General features: G+C 41.9%; 2 protein-coding genes across 4 annotated transcripts; one reads left to right on the top strand and one right to left on the bottom strand.

Annotated features, from left to right (window-relative positions):
• Window positions 1-207: 207 nt before the first annotated feature.
• aaas (achalasia, adrenocortical insufficiency, alacrimia) lies at window positions 208-9,423 on the bottom strand. 2 transcript variants are annotated; one of them, XM_019276052.2, is made up of 17 exons: window positions 9,257-9,423; window positions 8,941-9,075; window positions 8,652-8,779; window positions 6,767-6,822; window positions 6,565-6,656; window positions 4,516-4,562; window positions 3,923-4,021; window positions 3,471-3,614; window positions 2,788-2,908; window positions 2,578-2,702; window positions 2,239-2,299; window positions 2,044-2,134; window positions 1,376-1,469; window positions 1,147-1,214; window positions 943-1,024; window positions 702-786; window positions 208-439 (listed from the first exon to the last, which is right to left on the bottom strand). In XM_019276052.2, the coding sequence occupies exons 2-17, from the start codon at window positions 9,055-9,057 to the stop codon at window positions 284-286; spliced, it is 1,566 nt and encodes a 521-aa protein (XP_019131597.1). In that variant the 5' UTR covers window positions 9,058-9,075; window positions 9,257-9,423; the 3' UTR covers window positions 208-283. The 2 variants fall into 2 exon arrangements, with proteins under 2 accessions (XP_019131597.1, XP_019131596.1); XM_019276051.2 differs by having other exon boundaries at window positions 1,376-1,472; window positions 9,257-9,420.
• Window positions 9,424-11,751: 2,328 nt separating this feature from the next.
• On the top strand, window positions 11,752-21,827 carry map3k12 (mitogen-activated protein kinase kinase kinase 12). Of its 2 annotated transcripts, none has more exons than XM_019276050.2 (14): window positions 11,752-11,836; window positions 13,125-13,648; window positions 15,041-15,236; window positions 15,334-15,525; window positions 15,607-15,765; window positions 16,010-16,168; window positions 16,333-16,441; window positions 16,590-16,699; window positions 16,909-17,025; window positions 17,113-17,247; window positions 17,360-18,083; window positions 18,170-18,237; window positions 18,349-18,646; window positions 19,943-21,827. In XM_019276050.2, exons 2-14 carry the CDS (start codon window positions 13,186-13,188, stop codon window positions 20,096-20,098), a joined length of 2,886 nt encoding a protein of 961 aa, XP_019131595.1. In that variant the 5' UTR covers window positions 11,752-11,836; window positions 13,125-13,185; the 3' UTR covers window positions 20,099-21,827. The 2 variants fall into 2 exon arrangements, with proteins under 2 accessions (XP_019131595.1, XP_010743852.1); XM_010745550.3 differs by having other exon boundaries at window positions 15,053-15,236.
• Window positions 21,828-22,733: the final 906 nt, after the last annotated feature.

Genomic DNA, 22,733 nt, shown 5'->3' on the forward strand with positions numbered 1-22,733 from the left:
AAATATTCTCCAGAAACTACATTTCTCCTACATTTCTTGCATTGTGGGAAAACTGTGTCTGACAGTGTAAACACATTACATACTAAAAACCTGCTTAGAATCAATATATTAATTTGGATTTGGTTTAGCTGCATTGACTTTTAACAAACTGTCCTTTGAGAGCTGGATAATGTGGAGACAAATCAGAAATAAATAATAGAATATTGAGAACTTTCTACACATTTATTGACAATCCATGATAACAACAATGACTTGAGTGTGTGACTGAGCGGCTGAGGGTCGGTCAAGAGATGAGCTCTGTGAAGAGCGACTGATTGGCAAAGTCTGCAGGCCTTGCTTGAGGGCGTGGCAGTGACGGACTTCCACTGAGGCCCAAATGCGGGACGCCAGCGCTCAAGAAGTAGAAAGGCACGTGGGTAATTCTTCCACTGGACCAACACTGAGAACAAAGAGAGAGAGAAGTGTTAGTTTGGAGGACATAGAAGGAGCAAGTAGAAGTTCAGGTTCACACACACACACACACACACACACACACACACACACACACACACACACACACACACACACACACACACACACACACACACACACACACCAGGAAGGACAGTATGGCTCAGAGTTATTTATTATTAGAACACATTTTTTCATTTAGAACACAATATGAGAGGAAGAAAATAGGAAGTTAAAGCGGTAAGACTGACCACAGTGAGCAGAGCACCGTGTTGGAAATTTGGGTGGAACTGCATGAGTCTCGGCTCTTCGCTGGGCTCCCCTTGGACAAAACCACTGAACACAGAAACACAAGAAATATTCAGTACAGGCAGATATATGTGTGGTAGAGCTACACAGGGAAATGCAACACTTCTGAGCTAATATATATGAATATATCTGATGCAAGCACACATAAACAAAAAAAAAGAAAGAAAAAAAAAAGGCACAAACCATGGCAAAAGCTCAAAAATGGGGCTGGTTCTGGTCTTAAACACGGCTATTATTGCAGGCCGGTCGGCTGCCTGAGGATCACCTGAAACCACAGAGAAGATGGAGAGAGAGAGACGAGTTATTTAAACTTTAACTATTAAAACGAAAAAAAAAAAAAACACAGATATAATACTGATTGGGTTCATCGAGGTGAACAGAAGAAACCTTTGAGAAGCACTGCGAGTCTCTCTCCTGTCGGGTCCCAGCATAAAGACTGGATCTCTCCACCAACACTGGCACACAAATGAAATAAAGGTGAGCGTATGAAGCGTTACATTCAGATACAAAGTCAAGCAGCAGTGAAGACTGCCTGCTGCAGGTTTGAGCTCATCACTGTTAATGATGTAGTTCAGCTAAAAGATGGCTAATTATGGATTTCATTCAGAGCTCTTACATGATGTCTCCATTTGGTGTGTTAAAGGTCGTCTCTGATAGGTCAGCCACCACTGCTGCTGCCTGTGGCCCCTTCGATGTGCATGTAGGTACGCCTGCTGAATGACAATCAGATCATACAGGTCAACTTCTGCTACAAAATGCTAAATCGCTTTAACACATCAAGTTACACCGGTTATCAAAACTCTTTAAAAAGGTGGGGTGAGCGAGATACAAAAGATGACAAATACCTAAATATAGAGCTAAAAGTTTTTACCATGCAGCTAACACAAAGAGAGGATTAGATGAAAGTTTCCCGAAGCCAGCACATCACAGCAACACTCACAATTCTCCTGCTACTACAGCGAACATCACACCAATAGCATGTCTTGGAAACTATGAAGGAAGCTGAATGTCTGTGGGTAAGTAATTTAACGTTACCGGACACAAAAATCCTGGCTGAAATAATGAGTAAGTCTTGTGTGGCTCAGTACCAGGTGTACCACTTTAAAAGTTATTATTATATTTGCTGAAGAAGAAAGTATTACATTGCATTACCTAATAATTGCTTAACCCACTTTTAAATACTCTGATCTCTTTTTTATCCAACTTTAGGATCAATTGATTCAAGCTGCAGATGAATATTATGTATAAATAACAAATTATTTTGTGGAAAGACAGACAGATAACCTGGTGCATCGGTGAAGGTCAGAGCGTAGATGACCATCTCTCCCTGTACGGTGAAGAGGAGCCGACTTCCATCTGGACTCCAACAGCCAGACTAACAACACAAATAAAATCATGATTATTTAATACATACATGATTTATAAAATGTTTTGTTACCTAACTGAACAATAACTTTAAAATAGATGATAAGTTCTCACCTGGCAGCGTCCTTTCACACATGGCCAGCGCTCACAGGTCCACATTCTGGTCTCCCAAACCCTGAAACCGAAACTTGACTTATCCGTGTGTAAAAACTCTAATTCTTATTATCTCATAACACCTGATGAACTCCACGAATTCCTTACATGTTCATAAATATTCATGAAAGATGAGTGGGCCTTGATTATAACACCGCAAATGGCTATTGACTCCATACACACACTTATTATGAAAGAGACAATTTCACCAGCAGCTTTACATATCTTTCACTTGCTCTTGTAGCTCTAAAGGGAAGGTCAATTTAAAAAACCTACAATCTTTGGAGAGCTCACTCTAACCTGAAAAGGGCAGACGGTGTAGAAGCCAGGACATGGCTGCCATCGGGGGACCAGGACAGGAAGCTGACCCCACCTCCTCCAACACGCTGAAGTGGCACGCAGCTTTCCGAAGCTACATCCCACACCTGAAAGATACATTAATACCACAGGTTGAATGTCACGAATACTCAAAAGTATTCTTTGACTTAAAGATGAAGCACTGGCTCGTACCATCATCGCAGTGTCCATAGGCGAGGCCGACACGAGGAGGGATCCGCTTGGAGACCAGGCGATGGAAGTGACGGGAGAGTGACCGGGATGAGACAAAACTTGAGCACAACCAGACGAAGGCCTGGATGGGTCGAGGGGAAGAAGAGCACAACACAAGAAGATAGTTTCTGCAGTGTTTAGTGAGTTAAATTGAAAACCTTTTAAATGCATAAAATGTAATAATGATGATGATATGATGATAATTAGCAGGATGATTTGTTATTTCTATATAGTTATTCTTGATGCCTGTCACTCTGTCATAAACAAAATGACTCTGAAATAAACAAAATGAGGCTGTGGAAACACTACCGCTTCTATCTACACAAGCTGCAACAATCAACACAAAAGTTCCTTGTAGCTGTCGTTAAAATGCATTATAATATGACGATTTATAATATATATATAATATATAATATTCTAATATATATATATATATATATAATATTAATATATATATATATATTATATCTATATATATATATATATATATATATATATATATATATTTATATTGTTGTGTGTGTGTGTGTGTGTGTGTGTGTGTGTGATATTTATATCACATGTTTTTACTACTTACAAGCTGTATAGCAATCATTTCTAGTAATATTCTTAATCAGTTAACTTGGGATTTGGAGTTTACGTACCTGGTGGACAGTGAGCAGGGGTCAACGTGCCAGACCAGTAAACAGTTTTGACAAGCGACAGCGAGGGCAGACGCACACAGCGGCTTCCACTGCACTGCTGCAACACTCCTCTGCAGACGATGCTTCAGTGTGGGAGTCGTGGCGCTGGAAGACGGAGAACAAAAGAGGACTGAGGGTCACAGAATGATCGCGAGGTCAAAGGACAAAGCTGCTCTATGAGACAGTCACATTTGTAGCCTGTCCTGGAGACATATGGCTTTGTTATGACTGAGATCAGAGGGTCACTGTTGCATCGAAGTAAGTCTACAGACTAGTACTGACATTCTGCTATCATGAAAAGTGAACAGATAAATAAACATTTAAATATGGTGTACTACAACTCTGCTGTAGCTGACATGGATTATTCCTGCTTTATGCAGTGTAGACTTCATTCTTTCTTCAGCGCTTAGTACCTTTTGGGGTTGTAGATCTTAATGGAATCATCCAGCAGGGCTACAGCAAATTTATCTGTATGAGGATGCCAGGCAAAGGCTCGCACCACGCAGTCAGACCTAGTAAAAGATGCATTTGTGATTAAAATACAGTTTCAGTTTAAAAACAATCAATGCAAAAGCATGTATGTAAAGGTGCAACTAACGGTTGTTTTCTTGGTTCATTAATGTGAGAATTAATTTTTTCATTTGGTTGATAAAACATCGGAAAATGTGTGAAAACATCAGTAAACATGTCTATCAAAAAGTCAATAATTGTATAATTTTATAAAAACCCAAAGATATCCAATTTATTTTAATGTAGAACAAGAAAAAGCAGCAGATGGAGTATCAAATGTTTCACAGTTTTGCTCGCAAAAAAAGGACTTTAAATTTCAATGAGTGTCAAAACTGTTCAAAGAAAAGATTTATCAACTAAATGTTGCTCTGAAATTATATTAAAATGACAAGCTCTTCATCAACATGTCTGCTCACCACCAGGTTCTTCAGAATAATCAATATCTTTAATCATTTAACAATAAAATTAAACTACACATTACAAAGTTGGCACTTACCAGTTCAGCACCTGTGAGAACTCAGCGATCATGTCCTCACTGCTCAACTGCAGGACGGATGACAAACAGATGATATACATTTTGACGAGTCACAACAAACAGCTGGTGATTAAATGTATTGTTGTCGACAGCATATTTTTTTTGAACATTTATTAAAACATATTCCTTGACAAGACATCCACACAGTGTTAGAGTATCAGATATAGACAGTTAACAAGTAGACCAAGAAATAAAATAGACATTACTGCAGTAATATACACAGGAAGGGGTAACAAGGTATCATCCAAGTGTTCGTTCTCTTACGTTCAATCTGATCTGCCCAGTTGAGTTGAACTTCTTACATTTAGTCACTCAAATAGTTTATGACAGGTGCCCACTTTTCCAAATACAAGTCCATCCGGAGTCGTAACCGGGCAGTTAAGCTTTCTATACAGTTCACAGTTTTCAGCCTTTGAGTCCATTGTAGTAAAGTCGGTGGTTGAGGCTTAAGCCAGTTCACAGTAATCATTTTGTGGGCAATTATCACAAGAGCTCTAAGCAGGTACAGATGATTATTTCGAAGATCTGTGTGAAGTGTCCCTAGAATCAACTGCTGAGCATCAATCAGTCTGTCCAACTTTAAGATCCCACGTATTTCCTCCATCACCTCTTTCCAGAATTTCAGTAGTTTGGGGCAATCCCAGAAAATATGTGAGAAATCTCCCACTAGACCACAGCCTCTCCAGCAGAGAGAGGAACTTTTTTTGTCATATTTAGCTATCACTATAGGAGTTTTAAAATATCTCATCCTCACCTTCCAACTGAATTCTCTCCAAGTTGGGCTGCTTAAGCATCTGTGCCAGGACACCCAGGACCTCTCCCACTCATCATCCCCAATTATAGCATTAGCCTCCTATTCCCATTTGCCCTTTACATCCAGTGTGTCCGCAGATCTATCATTATGAATTTTGCTGTATAAACAGGATACTATTTTTTTTGACACATTTCGATTTTCTGCTACCTCAATCCAGTAACGTTCAAAGTTTGAAGGTTCCTTTCTAATTTTGGCCCAATGCTTGTGTGTAGTCAAATAATGCCGAATTTGAAAATATCTAAATAAATCCTTTGATTCAATACCATATTGTGTCTGAAGTTGCGAGAAGGCCCTGAGTGTCCCTCCTTCCATTAACTGATTTATAGTAATCAGACCTTTTTCAGCCCACTTATTAAAACCTCTGTCTAGTTTGGCTGGTAGAAATCCACAAGCCTCCACCACCTTTGTTGCCCTGGATACAGACAATGGCAGATTTAACAACAGTCTTATCTTCCTCCACACCCTTAATGTGTAATTAACCCACTCATTACGTATCTTAAGGACACGGCATGCACTTATATTTAAAAAGGGGAGGGCTTTGAGTGATACATTCCTTACAGAACTTTGCTCAATGTGTACCCATTTTGTATCCATATCTAATCTCATCCACGAGACCAATACTCTTAGCTGCGCTGCCCAATAATAACTCCTGAAGTGAGGCAGGGACAAGCCCCCCTTCTCTTTACTTGCACAGAGAACTTTGAGTCTCACTCTGGGCCTTTTGTTCTGCCATATAAATTTGGAAACCAATTGAGCTAAGAATTTAAAAGTAGATGGAGGGACCACAATAGGAAGAGAGACAAAAAGAAATAGCAACTTTGGCAGCACATTCATCCTTATAACTTCAACTCTGCCTACCAATGATAGAGGAAGCATCCCCCATCTTTCAAAATCTTTTTTGATTTGAGAAATAAGTTTGTCATAATTAGCTTTATATAATTGAGAAGAGGTGTGTGTCAAATTCACCCCAAGGTACCTAAAGCCCTCTTTCGACCATCTAAATTTCACTTGATTATCTAATTGTTTAGGCCAGCTCCCTGTGATCATCATTGCTTCAGATTTCCCCTCGTTAACCTTGTACCCTGAAACTTCCCCATATTTCCCCAAGCACTGCATTAGAACCGGTATAGACGACAAGGGGTTTTTTACAAACAAAGTCGACAGCATATTTTAAATCAGCAATCAGCACAACTTACTGTGAGGTGAGGAAACAGAGAGCCGTGAAAGGAGGAGACCTTTCGGAGCAACGCCAGGATACAACCAGAGCTCACTGACAGCCACGGAGGCACTACAAGAGCACAAGATACAGGAGAGCTCATAAACACACACACACACACACATCAGTGGATATGTAGGAATATGTATGAGTTTAACTGAAGATTTCTGTGCCGTACATACCCTCTGCATGCGAGTTGGTAATTTCATTGAGAAGCCCTGTGAATCCTCCATCCCGCCTGAAACGGGACAGAGAAAAGTGAGTGATAAGACCGACAGAAAAATGTGATGTGAACTCTCGTGATCACTTGTCCAGAACGCTGCGGCAAGAGAACAACTCACATCACTCCCATATTATCTGCTTTACACTGGCTTCCCATCAAGTTCAGGATTCATTTTAAGGTTCTTGTCGTCACATATAGAGCTCTGCGCGGTCAGGCATCAGAATACATCTCTGATATGCTCCATCCTTACAACACAAGTAAGTCTCTTAGAAGTTCTGACCAGGGCTTACTGGTTGTCCCTCGAACACAACTGAGAACTAAAGGTGATCGTGCCTTTGAAGTGGTGGCTCAAACACTATGTGACGCTGTTCCTGTAGACCCAAGTGTCTACTGGCTTTTCTCTCACCTGCTGTGTAATGTCTTCATGTTCCATTATTGCTCAGGTGTTGTTCAAGAAGGGTTCAATCTGGCTCTAGATCCTTAAACATGTTTCGCCTCAGTCAAGTCAAATTGGTTTTATTGTCATTTCAACCATATACACAGTGAAACCAGACCATGGCGCTACACAAAACATGAAACATGGAGCATTAAAATGCACAGCAAGGGCTACAGTGCAGTATGTTTACAAACAACAGAATAACAGACATTATTTAATAGATAATTTAATGATCAAGATCCTTTTAGGGGAAATCTTCACTCAAGTTTATTGATTTATTTATTTTCATATATAGGCCAGAAATACAACCACACACACACAAAGGGATAGATGAGTGAGCCAACAACGAGCACTAACGAACCATGTGGAATCCTGCCTCGGCTAAATACTCAGACCTCTCCACCAGTCAGTCAGAAATGAAGAAGCTTCTTGGATGAGAAGTGAAACATCCTCATCCAGTTACCCCAGATGTAACCCTTCTTGACCCACAAACCTTTATGCTGATTTCAAAATTGCAGTCAGTTTTTTTCTAGCACGTCAAGTTTTTTCTCCACAGCTTACCCTCAGATAAGCTAAATTCCACTCATTAGCTGTAGTAAGACTTGCTAGCTGATTACGATTGGCCTCATCTACAGCTACGCGGTAACTTGTTTGTTCAGTCACAATTGAGACAGTGCGGTGAGAGGTGTGTGCAGCTCCCAATAGGTCAGTACTATCAATATCTGCAAACAGAAAGCTAGCATAGTAGAATGAAGAGGATTTGTGCGGGCTTATTTCTTGACCTTGTCACCATGGGCATACCGTTGTTCTATTTGGTTTGATGCTGTTTTTGTAGTTTTCAAAGCTTGTAACTATTCCATCTTAGTGTTTGATTTCCATAGGTATACATTTGCTTTGTTCCAGATCATGTCTGCTCCTGCTACCTCTCGTCGTAAACGCCTAAACAGCGCTGACTACTTTTGCTATATTTGTGCTAGTTTCACCATTCCAAGTCAGAGGACAAACATCAGTGCATTTGTCAAACAAGCATATTTTGCATATTTTAAAGTAAAACTCTGTGATCAAGACAAGACATGGGCCCCTCACAAAGTTTGCAAGCAGTGTGTTGAGAGTTTATGGATGTGGACCAAAGGAACATGTGAAAAGTTGGCATTTGGTATCCCCATGGTTTGGCGAGAGCAAAAAGATGATTGCACAGACTGTTACTTTGGTTTAGTGAAAACAAGCACGTATCTGTTAAGTACAGTATTTTCATATTTCATATTTTTTAAGAAAATGGGGATCCTATAGTTCAAAAACTTGACGGGATAGAGAAAAACTGAGATCAGTTTAGTTAAAAACAGCTGTCAGACCTAACTCAACAAAAATGTGTGTCCCCCATTGTTATCTGTGTGTTTGTGTAACCCACCACGCTGCTGCACTCCTCATCCACAGAGTCTCAGAGTGGTCCAGGAAAGCCGCCTTGCTGCTGCTTTCTGTGCGGCTGTGGAGCTTCAGAGACTCTCGGGGGAAATACAAACTCAGAGGACTGGACTCCTGAATTATAGACACACAAACAGACAGATTTAACAATGAATGTCTCCTGTTTCGATGTTTATGTTGGACTTCTGCCCACATCCACAAAAGAGTTAAATCAGCATATAAACATGATCAGACCAATAGTCACATCATAAAGCTGTTCAATAGTGGACACAGACCTGTTTATGCAGGTCCTCGGTGCTGGTCCTGGTCCTGGACAGCAGCTCGTTGTTGGACTCGCACAGAGTGGTCTGTCCGGAGGGCAGCGGAGGAGGAAACAGCGCCAGAGAGCACATCTTCAACCCGGTGAAACTCTGCGAACACACCGTGGGTCATTCAGGTAATCTTAGCAGTCGTGTTTACTCGTCAACAGCTGATTATAAACGCCAAACATGTGTAAACAGCTGATTAGCTAACGGTTAAAGTTAGCCAGCTAGCTCGAGCTAACTAACTGCTCTGATATCCACGAGCCGCTCCACGTTTTAAAATGCTTACCGTGTAAGTAGTGAAGTTAATTAACACATCCCGCGTCTCCAAACAACAGGATAAAGCCGCATGCTACGTTGTTGTGACACTTTTTTCAGTTCCTCACTTCAAGTCTGTCCCGCCGTGTGTGACTGACGGCGAGCCGGAGAGGACAAACAGCGCGGAGCTCAGCTACAGGGCCGGGGTGCTGCCCCCTTCAGGACACGGAGCGACACTGCACCCACACCGAGCCACACAAGCACCAACTGTTTATTTAACTTGTATAAACTTATTGTTTTCACATGTTATAAAAATTAGGATTATACTGGGGTGCAGATGTTTTAGCTCATATAGAGAGTGTGTGTTTTCTGTCTTTTGCATGTCTCGTCCACTTCCCTTATTTGGCATGTGTTTACTGAGGCTGGCAGGGAGAGATAATTATAAATCAGTAGTACAAGGACAAGAGAGACAGGTTAAGGAAGTATCATTTGGATATGAAACATAATGCTAATAATAATAATAATAATAATAATTATAATAATTATAATAATAATTATTATTATTATTATTATTGTTATTATTATTATTATTATTATTATTATTATTATTATTATTATTATGATTCATATAGATTGCTGTCTTTTGAATACTATCTTCATTTATGGAATTTTCTATCCTTAGTTACACAGGTCACATGTGGGCCTTGAGGTCTCTGCAGTATTAGTTGTTTGGCTTTGGTTGAGAACAGTAGGTGCCAGTCTGTCTCAACACTGTGGTGACCAGGGTCGAAGAGACCTGTTGCTGCCTTCACAGTCATAATAGATACTTGACACTGATGTTCCAATCTGCATAAACAGACAACAGTGTCTCCAGATTAGAATATGCTGACAATACCACCTCCATGGGTAAAAACATTCTCTTTGACTAATTCTGGGTGTATAGTATTTGTGGTGTTATCTTTGGTTTAAAGTCTCTCCACCAGGATGAGTTGGGCGAAGTGAGACTGACTCAGGCACTTCTGATGAACTTTGAGAGTGTCCTAATTTTCCTTGGCCAAGCGTCAATAAACATTACAGCATAAAGACATCAAGGCTCCTGACCACTTTCTTCCCTCCTGACCTCCCCATTGACCTTTGACTTCAGCAATTTCTCCACAACACTTGACAAATCATACTACTTTATTCATACTTTCAATCACTGTATATATCCATATGTAGCCATGTACACACACATCCAGTGGCAGTAGCTCAGTCTGTAGGGACTGGTTAAGGAACCTGAGCATCCAGCATGACCAAAGTATTGAGGGTGCCAGTTCACCTCCTGGGCACAACCAAGGTGCCCTTGAGCAAGCCAAATCTACTAACTTCTACATATGCCATCACCATCACTATCCCTTTGTGTGTGTGTTGTGTTGTATTTCTGGCCTATATTGAAAATAAATAAATCAAAAACTTGAGTGAAGATTTCCCCTAAAGGATCTTGATCATTAAATTATCTATTAAATAATGTTCTGTTATTCTGTTGTTTGTAAACATACTGCACTTGAGCCCTTGCTGCATTTTAATGCTCCATGTTTCATGTTTGTGTAGCGCCATGGTCTGGTTTCACTGTGTATATGGGTGAAATGACAATAAAACCAATTTGACTTGACTTGACTATCTTGCGCATTTCAATTCTTCTACATGCTGAGAACTTTGGCCCATTGTGGGCAAAGAGCAGTTTTTTCAGGGTCAAAATGACATCAACATAAAATTACTGTGTGTTGATGTGTGTTGTTGAGTGTTTTATTTATTTTATTCATTTGTGAAATGTCTTAAGTTGTGAAATGTTTTTGTGTAAACCATGACCATGAATGTACATATATTATAATATGTCTTATTCATTTTTCTATTTATATGACTTGTCAATGCTTGTTTTCCCACCATGTTTGTTATGTTATGCTCACCTACATGGCGAAAAACCTGATTACTGCCCACATTATGAACCTAAACAAGCATCTGATTTGGGGTTATGATGAAGGTAAGACTTTTTTCCCTCCTCACAGAGCAGGCATGGTCAGTTGCACACTAGCATCCTGGAGCCGACAAAGAGTCAGTGCGTCTTGCTCAAGGACACATCGGCAGCAGCAGTAGATGAGGATGCAGAGCTGGCTGGCTCGTGATCAAACACAGAAAGCAGTGAATGAAATGCGCTCATGGATGATACACTTTTTTCAGGGGGTGGGATAGAAATTATGGAAAACTGAAATTCCCTGTGTGTGTGTGTGTGTGTTGTGTGTGTTTTGCAGCTTATGGTTTGCAGAGGATGTCGGTAGCGCCCCCTCTCGGTGCGACTCGCATTTCCGTGACGTCAATTCAGCACTGGGAAGGAGACAGCTCCCTCCCCCAAAAAACCGCGCGCGCCTACGTTGCATGGGTCCCCGGTTATTGATAACACATTTGCCCGCTGGGATCCATCCCAGTAACGTGGAACTCGTGGATATAGGGGACGGAAACACAACAGACAGCACGGACCGAAGAAAAAAACAACGATTTGCTCGTTATCACCGACAAATAGAAAAAAGCCGAGCCCACCCCTCACTTGACAACGCGACATCAACCAGGCAGAAAGGTATGGGAATGTCATACTATCCGGTTTAAATGCCGATTGAATAAGAAATCAGGCATCACAGGCACGGTTAGGTATGATGCTTGGTGCGGTAGCGTTCATGCCGCTCACACTGCACCAATGAACTGATGCTGCCAAAAACGAATCATCGTCGATGAATGCTGGAAAATCATATTTGTGCAAGCGAGAAAGCTCACAGTACGAAATATTTGTTCTTGATGCCAACTTGAGTAAATGTACAGCCCGCTGCGGCAGTTCACTTGCATGGACATAGTAGGCATTGGGCTTGCAATTCATGCACGTCGGCTGTGATGCTGCTGAGTGTCATCATCACATCCTCGGTTATTTAAAGATTGATCTTCCGCGTTTGTGTGTGTGCACTGCTGCTCTCCCCTCGCACACAGCCAGGCCCGCGGTGGTTGTTTATTGCCCGTTTTTTTTTTCTTTTCTTTTCACGCTCTCATTTCGGCTCTGTTCGGTCATCGTGGCTCTTCTCATGCAGTGGTGGCAGTAAAAGAAATGAGCTGGTGTTATGTGAATTGGATCCATGTGCGCTCTCTCTCTCTCTCTCTCTCTCTCTCTCTCTCTCTCTCTCTCTCTCTCTCTCTCTCTCTATCACACACACATGCAGGCACGCACGCCATGCACGCACGCACGCACGCACGCACGGACGTACGCACACATCCACACCGACTGACTGAGGTGGTTATGCAATTCGTCATATTCTTCAGATGCTCGCATTCACTTGATGCATGACGGACGACATATGGGAGCTGCTGCAGTTGCTACTGAGTGACACTGCCGGACACTGATGCGCCTCAGAACAGGTGACAGTCAAGGCTGTGGACTGTACAACCTGCTCTGGTTGATTCATTCATAAAGCTCCTTCTCCACTCACTGGGTAATGGCTCCACTGGGCATGCTGGTTCTCCCATTCATAGACACAGAAACGAGGCTTTGCTGCATGATTCAGGCAGGATTTAGTTTGTGGAAATTAGAGTGACCGAGTGTTTAGGGACTGGATTCATGCCCGACTCTCAGCACGACTCCACTGTTTTGCATTGTTTGAGTCAGAGGAAAGTTAGTGATCAAAAGAGACAGTGAAGGTAGAAGTTGATTCAGCACTGGACAGCTCCTTCTTTAAATGACTCTGTCCAGTGCTGAAATTAATCTATACTTGTTGTTATCTTGAAAAGCAGTGAATGTAGTGTTTATTTACTAACACAAAGATGAAATATGGCTACTCTAACAATAATCGATCATTCCTGTTCTCATAAATCTTCTCCACCAGGCTTATTTCTCATCTTTCCACCCTCCATCCACCCTAACCTGCTGTGTTGGGGAAACCCCTGATGAGTGGGACCTGTATCCATGAGCCCCGTGCCCCTTCCCCCTCCCTGTCAGGCTTCAGCACCCCCATCTCAGAACCCCCCTATCGAAGACTCGATGGAGACACCCCTGCCTGCACCCCCGAGACGGACCTGACCCCCACACAGTGTGTCCTCCGTAACGTGCTGTCCATTGACACGGGTGGACAAGTGGTGCCGGGCGGCAGCAGCCCAACTCCCAGTGATGGACCCTCCGCCCACTTTGACAACAGCGTGCTAAAACTACATGAACATGAGGCCTGCCAGTGTGGCGGCGGGGCCGAGGCCGGGCACAGTCCAGAGGCTGGCGCTGTTAGGAGCCAGTCCGAGAACATTCGGCTACAATCAGGAAGTGGAGGTTTTTTGGAGGGACTGTTTGGCTGCCTAAAACCAGTCTGGACCATGATTGGAAAGGCCTACTCCACTGAACACAAACACAGCCACGAAGGTATGTGAAGAGAAACAGTAAACGTTCCACTTCTGTATTTATGTGACCCTCTGCTGTGTCATGGACAGTGTATTTAAATACATAAATAGTCAACTTGTAGATTTATGTCATTACTGTGGTGCCTTTGTAACCATGGCAATGCATCATAGAAAATATCTGAGTTCGTGCATGATGCTTGAACTTGAGAGTGATGGAAGAAATATTCAGTTTCTTTGAAAGTGAAAGCATCAATAAAACAATCGATCCATTGCAAGTCCTGCATTTAAAGTCCTTCCCAAATAAAAGTACAGACATGATTAAAAGTAAAATCAGTGTGACAGACATATTACTATCATTACACTATTAGATTTTAGTGATGCATTACTGCATAAGCAGCCGGTAGAGGTGGAGAGTTTATCTACTGTACGTACAATCGGATAGAAATGGGCCATTCATGATAAATCTGAGGGGTTGTGAGATGACTAATGTGGTAAGGAAGAAGAAAAGAAACTCATCTAATGTAAAAATCTGATGTGTTTGGGCCTTGAAAAAAGATTTGAATGAAGCCATCTGACTAATTTAGAGAGGAAAAGTCTACTGCTAAGATCTTCAACATGACAGGCCTCAACTACAGACTGCTTTTCAGAAGGAGTCACAAGCAATCACTAATGCATTGTATTTTACATGTTTTTTTTAATGTAAATACTTAAACTATAGTTGTCAGGTGTAGCTAAGTAACAACTGCAACATTTCCACCTGAAACATAGCAGAGAAGAAGTGTAAAGTAGCAGCAAGTACCTCAAATTGTACTCAAGTAAAATACTTTTTTGCAACACAAGAACTCCGCAGCATGTCAGTGAGTATTCACAGCTGGACAGTGGAAGCATCATGTGTATCCACCTCTGCTGCTGCAGCACTCCAGAGATCTCGACACTTCAGTGGACCTCATGAAGAATTGATCTGCCTGTCTCTTTTATTTTGCCCGGCTCGTCTGTCTTTAGTGACCGTGCTCTCACAGTCATTTAAGTGGAGTCAGCATGACAGATGACAGACAGATTAGACTATGAGTGAATTGTTGTTCTTCCTTCAATGTTTTTTTTTATCTCTGCTGGATGGTCTGCTGGATAAGTTGTCAATATACCATTTGTTTGAACATGACAGGCACTTTGTATGATGTAATTGTGTCCTGCCAGCCCACTGTAATGTGTAGCATGGACCTAACATTTGCTCAGCAAATCCTGTGACTCCACCCTGTTCAAACTAGCAAGAGCGCACACTGACATTTAGAGGTTTTGTGACGTGTGATGGAAATTGCTTAAGTAACTCCGTTCTAATGCCTGTGTTAATTCTGTGTAACTCTTCGTGATTTCATCATTGATTTTAATCACAGAGTTTGTTTTTGTTGACTTGTTGGTCTGCATATAGAGTCCTGGGAGGTTCCCTTTGAGGAAATCTCTGACCTGCAGTGGGTGGGCAGTGGCGCACAGGGGGCCGTCTTCCTCGGCAAGTTCCACGGAGAAGACGTGGCTGTAAAGAAAGTGCGGGACATCAAAGAGACAGAGATCAAACACCTCCGCAAACTCAAGCACCCCAACATCATCACTTTCAAGTGAGGAAACTTGCGATATCCTACAGGATCATGTATCATTTAATTGCTCAAATCAGCCTTGATATCTTTCTATTTCTGATCTGGTGTTTCCTTGCAGGGGCGTGTGCACACAGGCTCCTTGTTATTGCATCTTAATGGAATACTGCGCTCAAGGCCAACTGTACGAGGTGCTGAGGGCGGGCCGTAAAATCACCCCCTCCCTCCTGGTTGACTGGTCCATGGGCATTGCAGGTGGCATGAACTACCTCCACCTCCACAAAATTATCCATCGAGACCTGAAATCCCCCAAGTAAGTCTCAACTCGACACAGCTAACTTGATGAAGAAATGCAGACCTGACATTTTGTGACTAATTCTTTATTACTTTGCAGCATGCTGATTACACACGATGACCTGGTAAAGATCTCTGACTTCGGGACCTCAAAGGAGCTCAGTGACAAGAGCACCAAGATGTCGTTTGCCGGCACTGTAGCTTGGATGGCTCCTGAAGTAATTCGTAATGAGCCTGTGTCCGAAAAAGTGGACATCTGGTAAGTCTGATATGTCGTACAGATGCATCAGCAAATGCTTTTTTATATAGTAGAAGAACAGATATTATATCAATATCATGATTCTGTTATTTCAGTGTTTCTCCGAGGGATTTAAAGTTCAACTTTCTGATAATTTGAGTGTGTGCTGGTTGCTTTTTGAGGCTGAACTGTCTTGTTGTTATGTAATTTCTTCTTGACCACAGTGAGCCTTTCTGAATAAATAAAGCTTGACTTTAACTTTAAGGTCCTTTGGAGTGGTGCTGTGGGAGATGTTAACTGGAGAGATTCCTTATAAAGATGTGGACTCATCTGCCATCATCTGGGGTGTGGGAAACAACAGCCTTCAGCTGCCCGTACCTGAGAGCTGCCCAGACGGCTTCAAAATCCTCCTCAGACAGTGCTGGTGAGTAATGCCTTATAGTGGTGAGTTAGGATGACGAAAGAGAGGCAGAAAGCGACCAGAATAGAGTATTACAAGCATGGGTTGAGGCGTTGGTCTGTGGTTTAAGAACCTTATTGATTGCATTGTAAATGTACACAGCTGTCTTTCCCATCTTGGATTTGCAGGAACTGTAAGCCCAGGAATAGGCCCTCTTTCCGTCAGATCCTACTTCATCTGGACATAGCGTCAGCTGATGTGCTGTCCACTCCACAAGAGACGTACTTCAAGTCTCAGGTATGATTGCTTCAAATCATACATTTAAATGCGCACAAACAGACACAAGCAACAATAATCAGATGTTGAGCCGCAGCACAAAAGAGAGCTGGTTTTAAAGTCCGGTCTGGCTAGACGGAGGTGGTTAACAGAAATGTGCTCTCATCAGGCTGAATGGCGAGAAGAGGTGAAACAGCACTTTGAGAAGATTAAATCTGAGGGTACTTGTCTCCACCGACTCGATGAGGAACTGATCAACCGGCGTAGAGAGGAGCTCAGGTCTGTTTTGTACATAGTTTCATGATAATTATCACAGTATACCAGATTAGTCGATAATGGTACTTTTACTATGTTAGCTGCCCACTTTCACTCTGTCCCATTTCTTGATGTCATACCATTGTCCGCCCCTGTGGAGGAAACAAGTGCCTCTCACGGCCTCTCATGCAGATGCACAATGACATCAGCAGCCTTTTTTTTCTTCTTCTCAGGCATGCTTTGGACATTCGCGAGCACTATGAGAGGAAACTGGAGAGGGCTAACAACCTTTACATGGAGCTCAGCGCTGTCATGCTGCAGCTGGAGCTCAAAGAGAAAGAGTTGCAGAGGTACAAATAAATAGATGAACACAGGGTATGTGTTTGTGAAATGCCAGCATTCTTTTGACAGTTTGGTGTCATTTGTTTTTTTTCCAGGAGAGAGCAGTCTCTGGATAAGAAGTATCCAGGTTTGTTTAAGCACCACAGCTCCAGACAGAGCAGCTCCTCAAACTCCATGGACAAACTCATCAAGAAGAGAAATGTCCCACAGAAACTGCCCTCAGGAAAGAGGTATGAGATCTTATTTCAGTTGTTATTTCAGGAAAGAATGATACTAAAGTGGATAAATGAATATTCATTAGGTTTGTGGGTTGTTGTTGACTAATCCCTCCTACTCTTTCAGGCCAGACATCCTCAAGTCTGAGGTAATCATTCCCAAAATGGATTCCTCTGTGATGCAGGTCACTATACCAGCCTGCCCGAGCAGGAGTTCCACTTCCCCCAGCCGTTCTCGAAGGGTAAAGACCCGCCATCGCAAGCCTGGTAAGGGCAGTAGTGGGGACCTGGCTGGACTTAAGGCGAATCAGTCCTCCCCTAATAGGGACACAACTGCCCAGGCTAACAGTTTAACCACTAACACCTCCAAGCAGCTCCTGGAGCCCTCTGCAGCCCTGCGGGGCCTCAGCCATGAGCAGCAGCAGAGGCAACTATCCTCCTCCAGCCCTGACCTCATCTGCACCACGCTAGAGGCAGAAGGCCAGGGAAAAGGGGAGCCCTCTGTAGGCGGGCTAGAGCGAGGGGGAAGCCTCAGTGCCTCTGCAGGTTTAGGGGGATCGGAGGCGGGGGCAGCTGGTCTGGATGATCTCACAGAAACTCCTCCACGCAGTGACACGCCGAGCGAAGATGCTGCATCATTTCCGTTCTCCAGCAGCCCAGACTCGCCATGTGGTAGGGGGGCGGCAGCGGGACGAGGATCTCTGGGATCTCCACGTCTGCCTCACGATGGAGAGGATAAAGATGAGGGGGCTGGTGCTGTGAGGTTGCCCCGGGGGGCATCAGGGGGAATTGGGAGTCAGCACCTCACTCCTTCAGCCATTCTGTACAGGGCAGCTATCACACGCAAACAGGTACAGTGTGAGTGTTCATACTCCTCGGTGTTCCTCTCGTACTACTTTGATCCTTTTCACTTGCATTTTCCTGTTTCTGACTACAGAGGCGTGGAGTGTCATCAGAAGAGGAGGAGGGTGAAGTTGACAGCGAGGTTGAGTTACCACGGAGACGGTGAGTAACTTGCTTGTCCTTCATCACTAGAAAGTTTCCTCAATGCTTCTTCCTTCTCTGTTCTCTGTTTTCATTTGCATCAACTCAGTTTTGGTGTTTAAATCTCTCCAGACGTCCGACCAGCATCACCAAGTGCCAGTCGGTGTCTACCTTCAGCTCAGAAAACCTGTCGGTGTCGGATGGCGAGGAGGGCCACACCACTGACCACTCTCACAGCGGTACCCCCGACGTGGTTAGCACTAACACGGACGACAGGTTGGACGATCGGAGTGATGACCTCCTCTCTCAGGGGTCGGAGATCCCAGCGGACAACACTGACCCTGCACAGGCTTCTGACGGCCTGTCGGAGAGAGACGGAGCCCTGGGCCAGGGCAAAGCTCAGCTGGACGCTGGGCAGAATCCTAATGAGGTAAAGCAGCTCCACAGAGCATTATATGTGTCAGTTTGTGTCATCTACTTAGACTGAAGTGAAAACACTTCACTCCAAAAAACAGTGATAGAAAGTAACTAATTTACTCAAGAACTGCACCCAATTTGAGTATAAGTATATTCATTCAGTGTGTCACATCTAATGAGGGTGTACTGGCAAAATATAATATTTATCAAGTATGTTTTCATTAGTGTATAATTACCTAAAAATACTAATCATTGTGATTTTGTTACCTGAGAATGAGACTTTTATATCTAAGGAGAGAGAGAGGGTCCTCTTCCACCGAGTCTGTCATGTTGCCTACATGTTTCTCCACAATGAACCAACCAAACACTGACTCTAAAAATGACCTTTCTCATTTTTTTACAGCCACCATAGTTTCTCCTACATGCATGAAAGTCTGTTGCAATCTGCAGCCTCACCACTAGATGCTACTAAATCCTGCACACTGGACCTTTAACATGCTAAAATAAAATACATTGTTAAAGATTAAATCAGTATTATGAACTATTTTGGCCTTTGACCCATTACAAAAAACAGTTTCTGGTTTCTTGTCAGATGTCTGTAAGTTCTCCGATTTTACTAAAGTAACAGTTTGATCACCAAATAACTTAAACAAAAATAAATAAATAAGGACAGATTTTGTATTTTCTTCTTTCCTAAACCATTAATAATGTCATGACCCCACAGGTTTATGTTGTGACCCTTATTAGAAGATACAGTCAGGTAGAAACTACCTGACTGTATCTAAAATAGATAAACACTATGACCAGTTAGAACAGTAAAATGCTGCTTACACATTGTTACATCAGTATTAAAAAGGTACATTTGGCTGATAATACCAAGTAGCATTTTAAAAGCAGGACCTTTACTTGTAATTTAGTATTTTTTTTACATTGCTGTCTTGATATTTAAAGGTTCACTGTGTAACATTGAAGGGGATTTCTTTGGAATGGAATATAAAATAGATAACTATGTTTTCATTAGTGTATAATCACCAGAAAATAAATGAAAAAGAATAAGCTTCTTCTACGGGGTTCGCCATGTTTCTACAGTAGCTTAGACTTAGACTACAAAGACTTTTGTGGCTTTCTTGACTGTAGTTTCTCCAACATGAATGGGAGCATGAGGCAAGAGGTATTCAGGTGGTTGCATTCTGCAACTTCAGCGCTAAATGCCACTAAATACTACACACTGGTCCTTTAAATTATCTGATTACTTGTTTCATGTCATGTCTGCTGTAGCTCATGTATGACGTTGTTTTCCTCCCTGCAGAGTCGGGCCCTGTGCGATGACTCTGACTGCGACAGCGCCGAGCTGGATCAGTCAGGTAGTGGAGAACCAAGCCGTCCTCCGAGTGCTGGAGCGTGGGCGTCGCCGTCTCAACCCTATCAGGGGTCTCCACAGGGACCCCACACAGGACCTCCATAGATCACTTGGACACTAACAAAGACCTCCAGCTACCCTACAGTGAACAACCATCACAGGCGTACACCAATCTGTCAGTGCAGTACATTACTGTTGTCATGAGGGATCTCACCTACTACACCACTCAGACTATGACAAGTTGACTTATGGTGTCTCATAAGTTTGTTGGCTAGCAAAACTACATCAGATGACATAGGACATTTGTCATAACCTGACATCAGATATTTTGGCAGCTTGTGACATCAAATAAGTGTCATTTAAGTTCAAGTAGGGTTTTTTTTTTAGGCAAAATAGTTACCAAGGTAACCAGTAGCCATTGCTCCAGTTCAGCAAAAACCCTTCCACAGACGCGCACGCACAAGATACCGCACTCGTTGTCCTTTAAACACTCTAATCCTCACTCTGGGAGCATCCTCCATGATACTCCACACACTAATGCATTAAATACTAATGAATAATAATGTAAATATCCATTACATACCACATGAGAAATATCTAACTTTATTTTATTTGTAAGATAAAAATGTAAGACTAAAACGGTATGCAGCCCTGTGAACAAATGCATGACTACATGTTTATAATTTATGGTTCGAATGTGTCGGTTTTATATTTTGTGAAAGTTTACACTTTTTTAAATCCTGAAAAGTATTACTTAAGTTTTTTTGTTTTTTGTTAATAAATGTCAGCACTTAAGACAAAAAAAAGTCTAAATGGAATGAAAATCTCACAGAGACATCGACCATGATGCATAATTAGGATTCTCAGTATGTGATATATTATTTTTTTTAACCGTACGACTACTGAGTTTCAAATACACGTAAGACACGCTTGAGGTTTTTTTATTAAGCTTATCAAATGTGTGACAAGGTGGGAGACCTTTGCACTTCTGCCTTTGTATACTGCTGTACCAGTTAATGATATTGTTGCCTTTTTAAATGTAGACTGTGCATTTGAAAGGTAACGCGTGTGCTCATGAAAAAAATGAACTCTCACATGCATTACCATTGCCAAGTATGATAATATCTCAGCAACAAAGACTGGTGCAGGTCCTTCAGTAGAAGATTTAGCATTAGCTATCACTATGGGCATTTTTATTTTTAAATCGATGCAGCAGAATCAGAGATGTTGCCTTCCTTATCCGCACTTCCTTGTCAAAACCTGCTGCCTACATTGGCCACAATGCAACTAAAGTGACAAGAGTTGTGTCAGCGGCCAATGTAGTCTCAAGCCGCTAGCCACGAAGAGAGGCGAGGAACAGCTACAGCAGCTACTTCTTTCTAACTCCACATGCCAAGATACTTTTTAAAAAAATCTTCAAACTTGTAGTTCTTTGCTGACTCAAATGACATCACTTGAGGCAAAAATGATTATGAAAACATGATCATGATTATGATCATGATTAATGATTATGAAAACATAATTGTTTCCTCCCGAGGGTAAATGTGTAAAATCATTGGAGGTCCCTTTAAAGTAACAAACCAAACAGACTCCTGTGGTTCACAATGTTTTGATAGGCTTCATAAAAACCTCAACTGTTCCTTTTACCCTTTAAGATAACTGCAGAAGTAGCCAGATAAGGAATAGAGCACTTCTCTGTGGTGGTTACTAGTAGACCAGTAAGTATCCTTTGGGTTTGAATAGAAATGTTTTGTTTTTATACAGCATTGCACATTGTACCTGTAACATAGGAATTATATCGAAAAGCAAAATATTATGAGCAACAATAAATAATGTATTGGTTAAAAAAGTGTGTTTATTTAAAAATACGGCGATGACGCAGCTACAGTTCACACTGTTGCTGCGTCACATCAGACGGCCGAACGAATGAATATAAATTATTATTTTCAGTGACTTTAAGCATGTTCAAACAGTTCTAGTGTCATTTAACTTTAATTTTCTTTATTTATGTCAAAATAACAGATCTTATTCTGAAATAATTTGAGATCTCGACAGTGAACCAGACGTGATAGGCCTGAGATCTCCATCACGACCCGATGCTGACCGCTGGATGTGACGCACTGATCATTACACTGCTGCTCCTCTGACATTGTTACACTGATTAATGTTTCCTGCAGTGATTTAATATATTAGACCACTGCTTCTCAAACTGTGGTACGTGTCCTTCCTGTAGTGGTATGTGGAGGATCCAATTAAATAAATTTAGACAGTAGAATTAACTAATTCAAAAATATACTATACTTTTCTTAATATTTTTTTGTCAATATCAGCCTGACGCATTCAGGCAGGTAGTGTGTAGCGATCATAAATCCATGATGTGGCGGTAGAATGGTTCAAAAACACTCAAAATATTAGTATGCCTTTCTGTTAATAAATAATCTTACTAGGAGTAAATCTGACTCCTGTGTGAACTGCCTGTAGCTGAACTACGCTACTGTACTTTAACTTTTGTCATAATGATGATATTTGGAGAGACACACTGATTTAATACACTGGACTAACTTAAGATATCAGAGTAATTATGTTATCTAAAACAAAGTTTTATTATCTTGACATCGAGAAAATTATCCTGTTATCTCAGGAGAACAAGATTTGTTATTTTGACATGTCGTCAAATAAATAACGAGATCTTGAGTAAACTGATTTTTGGAAATAAAATGTATGACCGCTGGGGTTTTCT

Source organism: Larimichthys crocea, unplaced genomic scaffold, assembly GCF_000972845.2.
Source record: "Larimichthys crocea isolate SSNF unplaced genomic scaffold, L_crocea_2.0 scaffold97, whole genome shotgun sequence".
Taxonomy (NCBI): domain Eukaryota; kingdom Metazoa; phylum Chordata; class Actinopteri; family Sciaenidae; genus Larimichthys; species Larimichthys crocea.